At 54.9% G+C, this 15,325-nt stretch overlaps 6 protein-coding genes across 6 annotated transcripts; 2 read left to right on the forward strand and 4 right to left on the reverse strand.

Moving 5' to 3' along the window:
- Positions 1 to 958: 958 nt before the first annotated feature.
- On the forward strand, positions 959 to 2,656 carry CH63R_05692 (Serine/threonine-protein phosphatase; the record flags this gene model as incomplete). Its single annotated transcript, XM_018300667.1, has 3 exons — positions 959 to 2,362; positions 2,416 to 2,568; positions 2,627 to 2,656. 3 exons carry the CDS (start codon positions 959 to 961, stop codon positions 2,654 to 2,656), a joined length of 1,587 nt encoding a protein of 528 aa, XP_018158517.1.
- A 1,357-nt stretch (positions 2,657 to 4,013) lies between these two features.
- Positions 4,014 to 6,448, forward strand: CH63R_05693 (Dihydrouridine synthase; the record flags this gene model as incomplete). Its single annotated transcript, XM_018300668.1, has 3 exons — positions 4,014 to 4,336; positions 4,390 to 6,303; positions 6,367 to 6,448. 3 exons carry the CDS (start codon positions 4,014 to 4,016, stop codon positions 6,446 to 6,448), a joined length of 2,319 nt encoding a protein of 772 aa, XP_018158518.1.
- A 2,818-nt stretch (positions 6,449 to 9,266) lies between these two features.
- CH63R_05694 (Bap31 domain-containing protein) lies at positions 9,267 to 10,215 on the reverse strand (the record flags this gene model as incomplete). Its single annotated transcript, XM_018300669.1, has 4 exons — positions 9,267 to 9,642; positions 9,757 to 9,906; positions 9,999 to 10,084; positions 10,195 to 10,215. 4 exons carry the CDS (start codon positions 10,213 to 10,215, stop codon positions 9,267 to 9,269), a joined length of 633 nt encoding a protein of 210 aa, XP_018158519.1.
- Positions 10,216 to 11,454: 1,239 nt separating this feature from the next.
- CH63R_05695 (Pex13 protein) lies at positions 11,455 to 12,189 on the reverse strand (the record flags this gene model as incomplete). The annotated part of the gene is made up of 1 exon (XM_018300670.1): positions 11,455 to 12,189. One exon carries the CDS (start codon positions 12,187 to 12,189, stop codon positions 11,455 to 11,457), a length of 735 nt encoding a protein of 244 aa, XP_018158520.1.
- Positions 12,190 to 12,204: 15 nt separating this feature from the next.
- On the reverse strand, positions 12,205 to 12,843 carry CH63R_05696 (Pex13 protein; the record flags this gene model as incomplete). Its single annotated transcript, XM_018300671.1, has 2 exons — positions 12,205 to 12,719; positions 12,786 to 12,843. The coding sequence occupies 2 exons, from the start codon at positions 12,841 to 12,843 to the stop codon at positions 12,205 to 12,207; spliced, it is 573 nt and encodes a 190-aa protein (XP_018158521.1).
- Positions 12,844 to 13,794: 951 nt separating this feature from the next.
- CH63R_05697 (NmrA-like family protein) lies at positions 13,795 to 14,941 on the reverse strand (the record flags this gene model as incomplete). Its single annotated transcript, XM_018300672.1, has 4 exons — positions 13,795 to 14,381; positions 14,457 to 14,508; positions 14,561 to 14,698; positions 14,765 to 14,941. The coding sequence occupies 4 exons, from the start codon at positions 14,939 to 14,941 to the stop codon at positions 13,795 to 13,797; spliced, it is 954 nt and encodes a 317-aa protein (XP_018158522.1).
- Between the last annotated feature and the right edge of the window lie 384 nt (positions 14,942 to 15,325).

Consider the following 15,325-nt stretch of genomic DNA (forward strand, 5'->3'; position numbering starts at 1 on the left):
CACTACTGCTGGTGGTGCTGCACCTTTCGACGACGCCTCGACCAACCTTACTTCCGTTCCCTACCTTGCCTACCTAGGTAACCAAACAACACCACAACACAACACACAAAGTCTCACTCGTCATCTCTACCGTTTGGTCTTCGCCTGCCCTGCTCGATCGCTTGCTGCCTCCATACATATTAACCACCTCATTCTATTGATTGAACTTTCGTCTCTCGTCTTGCCTTTTCCCGCAAAGGGTCGAGGTACTTGCAAGCCACAGGCATCTATCTCTGTTCATCAATCGAGGTACGGAGCCCAAACCTAATACCCGCTGCGCTTTCCCCCCTCCGTGCCTCTCGCCTAGGTAGGCAGTGCGGCTGTCCTGCATTCGTCCCTCCTCCCTCTCACTTCTCATCCAAGCGGCAACTCGGATCATTCGCCTTATCTCCTACCTTCTGCCCACGCAACCCGAATGAGGCTGACCAGAATTTCTCCCGACGTAGTGCACGCCGAATGCCTCAATAGCTCCATTCCATCCGCCCCGGTCGACCGAGTAGTACCCATTTTCTCTCCCTCTTCGCTTTGCCCCAGCGCACCCACCGCCCGCGAGCCACGTATACGTCACTCGCCCGCTTGTTCGCCTACAGAACTCCTCTCTAGCCATCAATCAGAGGCAATCGCCTTAACACGCCCAAAACGGACAACTCAAGTGGGCGCCGCTCTCCCTCCCGCATCCGCTTCCTGTCCATCCTCGACCGCCTCTTCCATCCTCCCTAAGACTTGCATTGCAAAACATCACTTTTTTTCAATTCCCATCTCGAGTCCCTGCCAAACCCGCGCTGTTGCGGTGAGACGTGTAGGCTAGCCCATACATCAGACGAAAGACGAGGCCAACCCACGAGCACAACTCAACCGACAAAATACCAGCCACGGCCGACCGCTCGCTTCTTTTGCATCCGCGCGAGAGCTGCACATCATGGGAAATCAGCCATCCAAAGAGGGCGGCCACGCGACTGGCAAAGGCACCGGCGGTGACGGCACTGCCGAAAACCTCAAGTCGTACCCTTCCTTTGGCAGGTCCGACACGAAGGACTCGTCGCGCTCGTTCAAGGCTCTTCGATCCAAGATTCCCGGCTCCAGCAAGACCGACAGCCCGAGGAACTCCGTCATCACATCCCCTACCGACGAAAAATCCGACGCCGCGTCAGTCAAGTCGGGGAAAAGCGCAAAGTCCGGTGTCTCCCGAGGCCGCAATGACTCCGCCACATCGCCGACGTCGCCCTCGGGTGATGTTGAATCCCCGCTCGATGACTCTCAGCCGCCGCCGTCCCCGACGCAGTCCAGCACCATCAAGAGCGGAATTCACGACGTGAGTGCCGCGCAGGCCTCGGGCGAGGTTGACCACGTCTCTGACCAGCCCCCATGTGCGGGGGGTAGCTTGAACACCCATATGCAGCAGCCGGGCAAGTCCATCCTCGCTACAAAGGGCGGTGACGGCGCCGCCACACCTGTCGCGAAGACGATGTCGACAAACTCGGGCGATAGACAAGAGGGGGGCGTGGCTATGAGTGAAATCAAGGATATCGACCTCGACGACTTCATCAAGCGGCTCCTCGATGCAGGCTATGCGGGCAAGGTCACCAAGAGCGTGTGCCTGAAGAATGCCGAGATCGTAGCCATCTGCCAACGAGCTCGCGAAGTGTTTCTTTCGCAGCCCGCCCTCCTGGAACTCGATGCCCCTGTCAAGATTGTCGGTGATGTTCATGGTCAATACACGGATATCCTCCGCATGTTCGAGATGTGCGGCTTTCCGCCTTCGTCCAACTACCTCTGCCTGGGTGATTACGTCGACCGCGGCAAGCAGTCACTCGAGACCATCCTTCTGTTGCTTTGCTACAAGCTCAAGTTCCCCGAGAACTTCTTCCTGTTGAGAGGAAACCACGAGTGTGCTAATGTCACCAGAGTCTACGGGTTCTACGACGAGTGCAAGCGCCGTTGCAACGTCAAGATCTGGAAGACGTTCATCGACTGCTTCAACACACTGCCCATTGCTGCCATCGTTGCCGGCAAGATCTTTTGCGTCCACGGTGGTCTGTCGCCCGCTTTAAGCCACATGGACGACATCCGCAACATTGCCCGTCCCACCGACGTACCCGACTACGGCCTGCTCAACGATCTGTTGTGGTCTGACCCGGCCGATATGGAACAAGATTGGGAGGCCAATGAAAGAGGCGTAAGCTATTGCTTTGGCAAGAGAGTGATACTGGATTTTCTTGCGACGCACGATTTCGATCTAATTTGCCGAGCACACATGGTGGTTGAAGACGGGTACGAATTCTTCAATGATAGAGTCCTTGTCACAGTTTTCAGTGCCCCCAACGTAAGTCTTCGGCCTGGAATTCTGCTGCGAGCTTTACTAACGAGAAACCTTAGTACTGCGGTGAGTTTGACAACTGGGGTGCTGTCATGTCTGTGTCGAACGAGTTACTCTGCAGCTTTGAGCTGCTTAAGCCGCTAGACTCGAGTGCGTTGAAGAGCCACATCAAGAAGGGCAGAAACAAGAGGCAGAGCATGCTCAACAGTCCGGTGAGTAGATGCGAGATGAGCGACACGGCAAAGCAGACAAACTAACAAGACGACATAGCCTGCGCACGTCGAGCCACGAAGCGTTTGATGAGGCGGCCACGCTGGGGAGAAGAGGGACAGCAAACAAATCTCCATTCACTGATGGATTACCACGGATTACAATTAGTCGGGCAACCGGGCAGAACTTTGCGGACCAGAACGTTTCAAGGCGATCAATACGGACGGCGCAGGCGTCTTGAATAAAACCCTCGGCAGGTGGAACTCCCCGAAGGATACGAGCGTCAACTCGAGTCTGGTGACCACGGACGGATAATGCCTGCGAAAGGCGTAATAGCCGATTCGAGTGAGGGCCAGGTTGGGATACTTGGCAAGGCCAACCTCCAGCAGGTGCCGTTCGTTGCCATTCCAGGTCTATGCACGGGCTTGGACAAGAGCGGGAGGCAGCTGGTAATCGGGCCAATTTCTTGGGTAGTAGCAAAAAAGTGCCCATCAGACGTCGATTGCTGCTCCCGAGTCTGGTGACGACGTAGGTGGGCTCTTGATGCCAGCCTGTCATGGACAGGCATAACCACGGGCTAGCGATACTGCCTATATTCAGTTCATGTACGAACGTTCATCGATGAAGGCATCGGCTATCGGGATTTAACATCTATACACAATATGGTATTTAGTTAGGTAGTGGTACTGGGACTTGATTTTGCAAACTTGTGTGTTTTGCCTCCCCCCCCCCCACTTGGTGACAGTGCGTAGTGCGCTGAGATGTTCATTTCTATTTGCGTTCCTGTTTCTGTTATCATTGCTGCTTGTGACGTTTATGCTACCCAGGTATCTGCTTAGATATGCAACGAATTCCCAGTCACATTGAAGCCGAACTGAGGAGGGGGGCTACAAGCTAGATTTCGGCCCAAGTAGGTAAAGTACCTCAGGTAGGAAGGAAGGTATGTATACGTCTACACTGCCGGCGAGGAAGGCACCTAACTGCCCCTCTGGCAAAAAGCCCCACTTTCCGACTCAGCTCAAGCCTGTGGTATCGACATTTTTTCTTCATACCGCGACTTGGCAGTTTCGGGGCGATTGAAGCAAATTGATCCAACTCTTTCCCATTGTGTGAAAAGCAGAGCAAATCAACTAGGGTACTTGGATTTATTTAACAAACCAAGCCTCCAGATTCTGTTTCTGGCGCCTCCTTCTACTCCGTACACCGACTGATGATACGCAGCGGAGACTGAAACGGAAATTTTCCTCTCGTCCCCTTTGCCTTCCTTCACCAGTCGGCGGCTTGGCTTTCTCTTCTCTTCCCACCTTGACCGGCCCACACCTTGCCGTTCCCGACTTCACTCACAACACCACTGACTGTGCATCCAACCTCATTTGCCTTCAACAGCAAAGACTGGCGACGTTCTCACCCCCTTCAGCCAAGTCAAGAACAGAAACCACGGAGCAGGATGGAGAACACGGCCTCTCAGATCGAGGAGTCCGAGCAACGCGCAGCGAAGCGCCTTAAGGTGGACGACTCCGCGCAGCCTGCCGAGTTGCCCGCCGCCGAGGAGCAGCGTGCTGCCGTTGACGAGGCTTACAAGCAAGTGGAGCCCGTCCCTGCCAGCGGTAACGCTGGTGAGAAGGCCGATGCTCAGATGAGCGATGCCCCTGCCATGGAGACGAAGCCAGCCGATGATGGCCCTGGTGCTGTCCATACCGGCGATGCGCCTGCACAGCCGAAGAAGGACGACAGAGATGTGAGACGTGGCCAGGCTCCTATCAAGGCCGAGTGAGTTTCATTCTATGAACTTTGAGGGGCTTACATGACTAACTCACATGCAGGTTTCTGGTGTACAGAGAAGACCAGGCGAAGGAGCAGGATGACATCGCCGACGATGATGCGGCTGAGGGTCGCGATCAGGGAAATGGCAGAGATTCCCGCGACAGCCGCGATAATCGAGACAGCCGTGACAAGCGCGACAAGAAGAAGCGTGAGAAGGGCCAGAACAAGGAGCGCAGCTTCGGTCATTTCGACGACGCCCTTCGCCTCTGTAACAGCCGTGCCTACACCCCCGAGTTCTCTCCTCGCGACTGCAAGTTCGGCGACAGGTGCAACATGCTTCACGACCTGCGCAAGTATCTCAAGGAGGGCCGTCGCGAGGACCTCGACACCTTTGAGGGCAAGTGCCCCATCTTCGAGAAGCTGGGCACCTGCCCCTCCGGCTGGAAGTGCCGCTTCGTCAAGAGCCACATGAGGGAAGTCGATCACGAGGACGGCCGCAAGGAGCTGGTCCTTGTCGATGAGCCCAAGGATGCTAATTCGGGCGGCGAGGCCCCCGCAGACGCCGGGCGCGAGGATCTCAGGCCCGGTGTCTACAACAATACGGAAAACCAGCTCAAGATTGATCTCAGCCGCAAGCGCGTTGACTTTACCGAGACGGACAAGTACATCACCTGGATGAACAAGGAGGCAAGACTGGGCGACGAGTTTCACCAGCGCCGCAAGGACCAAATGACTAGCACCCATGAGGACCTGCGTGCCCAGTTTGTCGACCCGCCCCTGAAGCCGTCCGAGAAGCGTAAGCTGTACTTTGGCAAGGAGACACCCGCACTCGCCCCGCTGACCACCCAGGGCAACTTGCCCTTCCGCCGCCTCTGCGTCGACCTCGGCGCGCAGCTGACCTACTCGGAGATGGCTCTGGGCTTGCCCCTGGTGCAGGGAGTTAAGAACGATTGGGCGCTGATGAAGGCCCATGAGAGCGAGATCAGCCCGCCCAAGGTCAACCCGGACAGCAGCAGCATTGTCCAGGGCTACGAAAACTCCCGTGATCTCAGGTTCGGTGCGCAGATCTCGGGCAGCCAGGCCTGGCACTGCGTCAAGTCGGCCGACCTCCTCAACCGCTACGTCCCCCACTTGCGTCTCATCGACCTCAACTGCGGCTGCCCCATTGACATGGTCTTCAAGGCCGGCGGCGGCTCCGCCCTCCTCGAGGCCCACGGCAAGCTCGAGCGTATGGTCCGCGGAATGAACACCGTGTCGGGCGAGATCCCCATCACGGTCAAGCTCCGCACGGGCGTCCGGCAGAACCGCCCGACGGCGACCACCATCCTCGGTAAGCTCGCCTTCGGCTCTCGCGAGAACCGCGACCGCCTCGGCGCCCCTGGCTGCGCCGCCATCACCCTTCATGGCCGCAGCAGGGAGCAGCGGTACACCAAGAAGGCCGACTGGGGCTACATCGCCGAGTGCGCCGCCATGATCAAGTCGTACAACGAGCAAAAGGACGAGATCACCGACACGGTGCGCGAGCCCGACGAGTCGACGCTCCCCAACGCAAAGGACGGCCGCATGTTCTTCCTCGGCAACGGCGACTGCTACTCGCACGTTGAGTACTACGAGCACATTGACAAGGCCAAGGTCGACACCGTCATGGTCGGTCGTGGCGCCCTAGTCAAGCCCTGGCTGTTCGAAGAGATAGAAAAGGGTCAGTACCTCGACAAGTCAGCGACGGAGCGCCTCGCCTACGTCGAGAAGTTCTGCCGCTTCGGCATGGAGGCCTGGGGTACCGACGAGCTCGGTATCGGTTTCACGCGCCGCTTCTTGCTCGAGTGGCTCAGCTTCGCGCACCGCTACGTGCCCCTCGGCCTGCTCGAACACCTTCCGCCCGACCTCAACGACCGCCCGCCCGCGTACCACGGCCGCAATGACCTCGAGACGCTCCTCGCCAGCAAGAACTATCGTGACTGGATCAAGATCAGGTATGTGACCTCGCCGACTGACTGATTGCCTAGGAAGGAGGTTATTTTGCTGACCAGCACCAGCGAGATGTACCTGGGCCCGGCTCATCCCAACTTCAACTTCCAGCCCAAGCACAAGTCTCACGCCTACGAGGCGGAGGGCTAGGCTGATGGTCCATGGGTTGGCGGCGTGCTGCTCCTTGATGCAGATTGGGGATTGTGGACGTGGAAAGGGACTCTTGCCATCACTGGCTTCTCTTTCTCATTCTTCTTATGGGGAATGCCATGTATGGCTGTAACTAGATCCCTTGATATGACCGACTGCTCAAGATTGAGCGAGGACGTCACATCAGACCTACGATCAGAAGCTGGTGTACACAGATATGCGGATGAGATAGAGAAAAGCAGTGTTTTCTCGTATGACCCTTGCGGCAGCGTTTAGTAACGGGCTAAACCCAGTGACCATTCCCGATGACCCGTACCACCTGTCGTTGAGCCCGGAACTCGAAACACGACCATGCCAACACCATCCTCATCCCACACATTGAATCTCTCCCCAACATTTCAAGAGCCACGCGCTGCCCTCAACTCAAACACCACCCACCAGGGCGATTTATAAATTGCCATCCGAAAGGCCTAGCCTCCCCTCAGTTGTAAAGATCCGACAAATCCCATAATGAGAAGAACTGCGTGTCTAGCGGTGTGGTGACGATGACATTTGACACGCACGAGGAGCTCGTGCACTTTTGATCTAGTTGTTACTGGGTTTTGAGGGAAACACGGGAGGACTTGACCGGTCCGGCTTCTTGTGGTCAAGGTTTCGTAAAGTGTTGGTCGTGGTAACGTTGAAATGGATGAAGACACGCTACGCGGCAACATCGAGACAAGACCGTAAAAGGAGGAACAGCGAAAGAAGCCATCCGATCTTTCATCTCAGTCTAAATTTTTCGGGAGGTATGAGACCAGTCAACCATTCTTCCCCGTAGAAGGCAGTGTACCCTTCTATCACTGTGTGCCCTATTGTCGAGGAAGTCGAAGCCTCGGCGCTCCATTCCAGTCTAGGCAGCTTTGTCCGTAAGAGACTGACTGTCCCAACACAACCGACCGATGCCGTTCCGTACCTCATCCCTCGCAGACTTCGGTCTCTGGACAACTGATGGAAACAGAAAGCACCTCCGTCTCCGATAGGAGACTGGCAGAGAAGAGGTGACGTTGGTCAAAGAGGACTACAATCATGGAAGCAGTCACACCCGTCGCCAGAATGATTGTCATAAGGCTGCAACATCTCCTATTGAACCATCTTAATCTCTATACCGTTGGGAGCAAAGGAAGGGGAGGGGGGTTCTTTCTATAAGTGGGATGACGAACCCCCCCGCCCCCCCCCCCCAAAAAAAAAGGACTAATCCTCCAGCTGAAAGATACAAGACTAATAACTAGCACTAAGTCAAGTAAAGCATATTTAACAGGACAGAAAAGGTCATTCTTATTGTGCTAAGTTACTTATGGCTTGTTTTAAAGGAAATAGGTCTGCTGAAGCATACATAGAATATTGGCTGAGGAAATTTTTGTTAGAGGATGTTTGTCGTCTTCCTTGGTTGTCATTTGCTCTTAGACGAGACTTAAAAGCAAACACATATGACATTCACACAACAAACTCTTGAAGTACTCTAACGGTTCTTAGAACTGTTGCTACTTATACAGCAGACAGGGGTCTGTTTGCGTAAGAGAGAGTGTCACTTGGCGATAAAAGGGGAATTAGAAGATTGCTCTTGAGAACACTAAGCCGTTGCTGTCTTGTCCAAGCTGGGCCAACATACTAATCAAAACTGGATACTCCCCTAGCCAGCTCATGGTGTAGCAAAAGGGGTCGGGTCGCTTGTGAAGTTGTGAACTTGCTCCTAAGTTACAGCAGAAAGATGTCTTAACTAAGCATGCACAGCAGCTATTTCTACTTTCCAATGTAACTTTCCAGACACGTTAATCATCGGGTGAATCATGGGCCTAGTTACCATATTTCACATTGGCATGATTATGTCGTCCACACTATATAGTATAAAGAATTCTGCAAAAAGCTGGGTCATGGCGAGTAGGTGAGGGTGTGCCTGTCGTAGTCCGCCGGTGGTGTTCAAGCGCACAAAAGCAAGCTTGTTACTGTCTCGGGGCCTCTCAAATGCTGTTCTTCGCTCAAAGGATGTCAAAGATGACGACAGGTGGGTAGATTCATGAATACAAGCCCCGATTCTTGAACCTTGAGGGTAGCCTGTAAGTGTTCTCATCAATTACACATGTGCCTTGAAACATCTACACGCTCCCATTGGCTTGTAGACGGTATTCGAGCACTGGCATCAATTCGACATAACGACATAGTGAAACAGGTCGCAAATAGGAATCTGCATTTCAGATGTGTCAGTAGATCATATTGCTAGTCCAACAGATGTAGAATGCTTGTCGTAATTGACATGTTTCACAATGTGTGAAAGATGCCTTTTTTAGTGTTCAAAGTCATGCGAACAGCCGCACTATACTGGGACATCATGAAGTTATCCCTCGTTAGTTGTAACAAGGTTTCTCATAATGAAAACCTAAACCGCCCAAGACCAAGTTCTTGACCATGTTGCAGTCCAGGATACAGCCTCTAACCGGGCGAGCAACAACTTGGGTACAGTTCAGCTGGCTTGGACACAAATCCCAGTTACGGTTGGTCCGTCATCGCCAATTTTGTAGCACGCATCGGTGGTAAGGTACACACACACATGAGATACAAAACGAAGTGCGTGAGAGTGCTTTGCGTCAAAAGCAAGACCTTGATTATAGCTATAACACAATGCCATCCAGGCCTTCTGCGCCATTGTCCCACCTGGAATGGATCCGCGAATCGGAGTATGTTCCACAGCTCGCTTCACCATTTTCCACCACATTTCCATGCACAGCGTTTGTCTGAGATATACTTTCGCGATAGGTTGGGACTATCAAGCCTAATTCATTTACTGCGCCTTCTTGTCACCCTTAGGCTGTGTCTGGGCGTACTGGTCTGAGAGCTCGTCGTAGCTCTTGTGCAGACCGGCGCTCTGCTTCTTGAGCGTCTCGATATCGCGGTTCTTCTGCTCAAGCTCCTTACGGAGCTTGGCAATCTCGCCGGGCTGGCCAGCAACAGCAAGCTTCTCACTCTCCTTGGTGTTGCCCTTGGTGCCCTCGTAGCTGCGGACCTTGTCCTCGAGGCGCATGACCTCAAGGATCATGACGTAGGTGCGGTTCAGGATCAACGAAAGGAAGAGGGTGAAACCACAGAGGTACATGTTGCGCTGAGAGTAGAACTTGCGGGCCTGCACCTCGAGGCGCTCGTGACCCATAACGGCGGCGCTGTAGAGAAGGCATTGGTTAGTATCGTGTGTGGTCTTTTTGGTGCTCGGAAAGGGTGTTGCGGGTGGAGTTCAAGAGAGCGTCAACGCTAGAGAGAAAAGGGGGGGAACGTACCCGCTGTTCTGCTTCTCAGTAGCAAGCGCAAGCTCGACCTGGACGCGGTACACACGGTTGACGCTGTCGATGAAGAGGATGAGGATGAAGACAAATGTGATCTTCATCCAATACTGGACTTTTGCGACGACTGGGCTTTCGGAGATGAACCTGCCGACAAACCGAGATACGTTAGTAATCGTTGGTTCAGAGCAAGGCAGAGCCGGAAGCAAAGAATGCAAAGAGAACGGGTTAAAACGTACGTAAACAGCTTGCGCTTCACGGTGAACGGAAGAGGCACGATTAGGAGCATAAACAGCCCCATCTCTGCCATGAGCAGGACGAACACCTAACGCGGAAAGGATAGTCAGCATCGTCCCGTCATCTGAGAAGCATCCTCGTGTCCCATTGTCGATTGGGGAGGAAGTTCCTCGTCGTGAGGGAGGTCGAGAGACGCACGAGGGTGTAGTAGAGCGTCATCTTCAATGGTGCGGGGAAGGCTTCAACTCTCGGAACTTGAAAAAAAAAGTCTTGGTTGGTCGTGTGCTGTCTGTCCGTGGTGGATAGGGAGGGAAGCGGTAGCGGTAGTTACGCTCGGAAGCCCAAACTGACTTGATCCGAAGGGTATTGCTTGGTGCTGAGTGTCAGTACACGAACGCGACGAAATGTTGTTGTTCTTTCTCGACTTTTAGTGCTTTGAATTGTAGAAAAGCTACAGACAGGGCCGGGCGGAGCTGGCCTTTTGTAGGATGTGCGTGGGAGGTGACGATGGGGTAAGGTAATTGCTTCTGGCACAGGTGGCAGGTACGCGAAGAAAGGTACCTTCTCTCTTTTTCTTCCTCGAGGTAGGGGACCCGGCCTGTCCAGTACAGGTTACGTAGGTAGCTTGGACGGGAGAGGGACCTTGGCGGGAGGACCAGGGCTGACTGGGAGCAGGATAGCCCGTGAAAATAAGACGTAAGTCAACAACGTCATCGGTGGCTCGTGCGTCTTCACTTGGGGGAGCTGAGGCACGCGCTCTTTGAGGGTGCTACAGCTTAGGCTTCATTCAGCTTTTGGGGGACTGCATGGTCGGATGCGGCAGTCCCAGCAGCTGGCGGCAGATGGGGAAAAGGGCTGGCACTCTCAAGACACCAAAGTGACTCTGGAGTTGATAACGGGGCTTGTCGTCCAATCTGACGTCAATCGTGGAAACGGACTCATGTGGAAGGATAAGCTTAGGTCAGATAGGATACGGATGCTTTCGCGAACCCAGTACGGATCCTGCTCCAAGCCCCGCGATGGAACCGCATGGACATGTCGTCCTGATTGCATTTTCCTCCTCTCGCGCAGGCTTCATAGCTATCACACATCACGCTTCGTGTGCTGTATCATTCCGAGCAATAGCCAAAAAAGAAGAAGAAAAAACTAAGCATTGTCAATGTAGGTAGGTACACTAACTCTCGTGGCCTGTCACATGCAACCTGACCTCGTCGCTTCACTTTGGGTATTCATGGCAAACTGAGACCAAAGTATACAAGCGCTCGATACCAAACAGCTCCTCGTGCCACTGACTCATTCATGAACCTGAACGCCGAGCTTTTTGGTCCAGAGAAGGACCACCCAGTAGAAAAAGAAAGAAAAAAAACCAATCGTACACATCTTACAAAGAAAACCTATAGCCCCGTCTTATCATCCTGCCAGAGAGGTCGCCCCCGCTGACGGTAAGTTATGTCTTGTTTAGTTGTAGAACACACTCTTCTGGAAGCTTTCCGGCGACACATCGCCAATCTTGGACATTACTTCGGGTGCCTTCTCAGGAGCGGCGCCGGTCAGCGAGTTAGTCCGGCTACTGTCGCTGGCGGCAGCCTTAATAGCGGCTAGAGGCTGACCGGGTCGCTTGATGACTTCGAGGTAAGTCGATGGCAGGTAGCCCTGGCGGCCGTCGCGGGCCCGGCATCTCCACCACTCGCTGGGGTTACCCATAGGATCGCTCTTGGAGAGGACGGCGACGAGGTCACCCTTGCGCACGTCCATGTCGACATCCTTTACGGCGTTACCGGGCTGGGGAGTGTAGTCGTAGAGCAGGCGGCAGTAGTCGAGCTTGGACGGATCCAAGGCCTGTTGCTCACCGGCCAGTGCCATGCGACGCCGCTCCTCTTCCTCTGCGGAGGCGGCCATGGTGTTAATCATCTTGCGCATAAGGTACGGGAGACCGAACGCGGCAAGGAGGAAGAAGAAGAGCGGCTTGCGGGATGCCTTGGGGGGTCCCAGAGGAGCGCCGTCGGGCCCAATGGGCTGACGACCCTCGAACTTGGCGAAAGCTGCTGGCGTAAGAGCTGTCGCGTCGGCCGGGGGTGGTCGGCCGGTGATTTTGGCGATGAGTGTGCGAATCCAACGCATCAGCGTGAAGATGCCGAGGATCGAACCCAGAGTATCTCTAAGGTTGCTGAACTGCTCTGCTACCGAGACCATGGCTAGATTCACAAATTAGCCGCCGATACCCGCCGTGTCGAGGTTGTAGGACATACCAAAGAAGCTCGAGTGTGTGGCCATGTATGTACTCTCCAGCATCTGAGCAAAGCCTCCGAAGGCGCCGACGATGCCTTCCAGCATCTGGAAAGTTGCCTGCGTGCTGTTGTTGAATCGGTTCGTCAAACTGTTCGGATCGTTGGGGTTCCCAGGCATGCCGCCGCCCATTCCCATGCCTCCCATGCCCATGCCGCCATACATGCCTCCACCGTACATGCCACCACCCATACCACCATAACCGCCATACATGCCGCCGCCATAGCCACCGTAAGAACCCATCCTGGAGTACGGGCTGCTGTAGGGAGAAGAGTAGGCGCCACCGTAGGTCCCGTAAGGGCTGTTCGTCGCGCCGACACCTCTGCTGTAGGCAGCAGCGTTTTGGTTGACGGCGGAGGCGAGGGAGGCCGGTCGTTCGGGGACGGCGGGCGGGGTACTGCCGGAGGAGGGAAAAGAGGCGGCGGTTGGGGCCGTTGCTGGAGTCGCCGTTAGTAAATCTTGATCTAGAGTCGTTTGTGACTTTTGTTTGGCGTTCAACGCACTTGAGGCAGCTGTTGTTGTAGCACCAGCCCGTTCCCAGGGCTTTGGAGGGGAAGCCATATTTACTTTTCCCGCGAGGAATAAGTTTTCCTTGGATGCTGTGTCGGTTCGGCGTTATCTCGCAATCCCGCCTATCGGTAAGGGTGGGTGGCGATTTCCTTCGAGCGCGTATGTGATGTGTCGGTCTGCACGCCAGGCTCCGGAAAAGCGACGTGGATTGGCTTGAACCGAGCCGGGTCCTCGAGTACGATAATGAATAATTAACCTCGATCAGTCGTGATGTCGGAGTGATGTCGGATAACCATACAACAACGTACGATGATGCGTTGGGGAGGGAGAGGGGGAAAAGTCAAGTCGGGGGAGGAGCCGAGTCCCGGGATGGCGGAGGCAGGTTGGGCTCGTGGCTCATGCTTAGTGCGCGCGCACTCGAGTAATGGGGGAGTTGGGGGACTGTGCAGGACAGACAAGTGACCCTGTGGGGCTCGTGCTTGGCGTTTGCGTGGCGGCAGAACTCAGAAGCTAGAAGAGACTGGATGGGGGTTGGAGGGCGCAGTGCCAGAAAAAACATGGGGTCAGGCTTTGCCTCGGTTCTTCCATCCCGGCGGGCGGCATAATTAGCCCACCTGCCTACGCAACCTTCTTTTTTGGCCCGCCTCAGCACCGCCGGCCGATCTGGGGCCTCGGCATCTCATCTCATCTTTGAGCACCGGCTGGCTGGCTCTCATAGACCTTCCGGCGCCGGAACTGCGAGCGTTGCCAACCTACAAATACTCTTTTCTGACCTTCTCTAGAAAGTTGCTGCCCTAACCGCCGTCTGATCCGCATGTGCAACCCAGCATGCAGTCGAGAAAGAGGAGGGTATCGCAGAACACGGCACCTCAGGCCGATGACCCGTGCAGATATCGGTAACGACACGATTGAATTGAACATTGATTCATCAGGCTCGCAGTGGTATAAAGACCATCATCTTATCATCTACTGCTATCGCGCACTAACGACACGCCGACGAACTCACTGCAGCTCAGCAAAGGCCTTGGACTCTCTCACATGCTCCTCCCACGTCGTCAGCTTGTCCTCTACAATCGCGTGCGACTCGTCCAGCTTCTCGCCGCCGTAGTATCCAAACTCATTGAGAAGCCTCATGTTCTGCAGCATCTCCTCGGCCACGAAGTCCGGCATGCCCTGGCCCTTGAGCGCCCCGCGGAAGTCGTCGTGCGAGGCCTCGTTGTACCGCGCCGTCTTGCCAGCCTCCGGGTACACCTTCTTAAAGATCTCGACGGCCTCGCCCGCAGTAGTGTACGCCGTCGCCGCGAGTACCCGCTTGCCGAGCACCTTTTCGCGGTTCAGGACGATGCCCTTGACGAACTTGCCCGTGTCGGCGGCCGCGTCAAAGAGCGGGATCGGCGAGCTGGCAGGGATGGGGAGTGTCAGGGCCCAGGCGTTATCCGGGGGCGTCTGGCGGAACATGCCGCCGGGGAGGTTGGACATGTAGAAGCCGGGGAGGAAAAAGGTTGACGGGAGAGAAGTGGTGCGGATGTACTCCTCGACAGCGGCCTTGCTGTCGAAGTGGTACACGTCAGGGAGGATGCCGTTGCTTACTGTTTTCGTGACATGTCAGTGACATGTCTTGCAATGCGTTTGGAGCGGTCTCGGACGAGAGGGGAAATACGTACGTTTATTGATGTCGAGGAGCGAGCTGAAGATGAAGTGCTTGACGCCAGCCTCCTACTACGTATCAGAATGTATTCTGCGCTGCAACAGCGGACGGTCTACGCACCAGAGCGGCGTCGGCAATGTTCTTGCCCTGCTGGGTCTCGAGCTCCTTGTCCAGCTTGTCCCAGTAGTTGGTCACAGCGAAAACGGCCGTGGCGCCGTCGACCGCAGCGGCGAGCGAAGATTTGTCACTGAGATCGGCCTATCAAGCAAAGGTTCAGCTTGACTATCCTAGCCAATTATCAGCGGCTCTAGAGGATGTACTAACAGCGATAACTTCGACACCCTTGGCTGCAAGAGCCTTGGAGGAGTCCTTGCTAACATCACGAGTGACGCCGCGGACCTGCCAATCCTTGCTGAGCTTGGGGTCGTTGAGGAAGATGGACACGACGCTTCCGCCCTGGGCACCTGTGGCGCCGAACACTGTGATAATGTTCTTGGACATTTTGAGGTTTGATGAATGTGCTGTTTGGCGATCGGCTCGAGGCTGTTCTGCATCGCGTTAGACATGAGCCTCCCAAAGTACCATGTGATCGGCTTGGATGTAGAGACGCATACTGATAGATTCTGAAGTAGGGTCGATTAGATTGTGGAACGCTGTTTGCTGATGATGGCTATGCTTCAATATTGACGGTAAGCAGCGGCCATGTCGTCTTTATAGACATTCTAAGTTTTTATGAAGCGTCTCCCTCTTCCCATACAGGAGCAGGTACCCATGACGGGGTCAACGCACCTCGACGTAAACTACCGGATTGAGGTAGCGCCAACACCAACACCCCTCTTTTCTTGCAGCTTCAAACTGCTTACTACCGTGTACAGAGGTACCTCA

Source organism: Colletotrichum higginsianum, chromosome 4 (assembly GCF_001672515.1).
Source record: "Colletotrichum higginsianum IMI 349063 chromosome 4, whole genome shotgun sequence".
Taxonomy (NCBI): Eukaryota; Fungi; Ascomycota; class Sordariomycetes; order Glomerellales; family Glomerellaceae; genus Colletotrichum; species Colletotrichum higginsianum.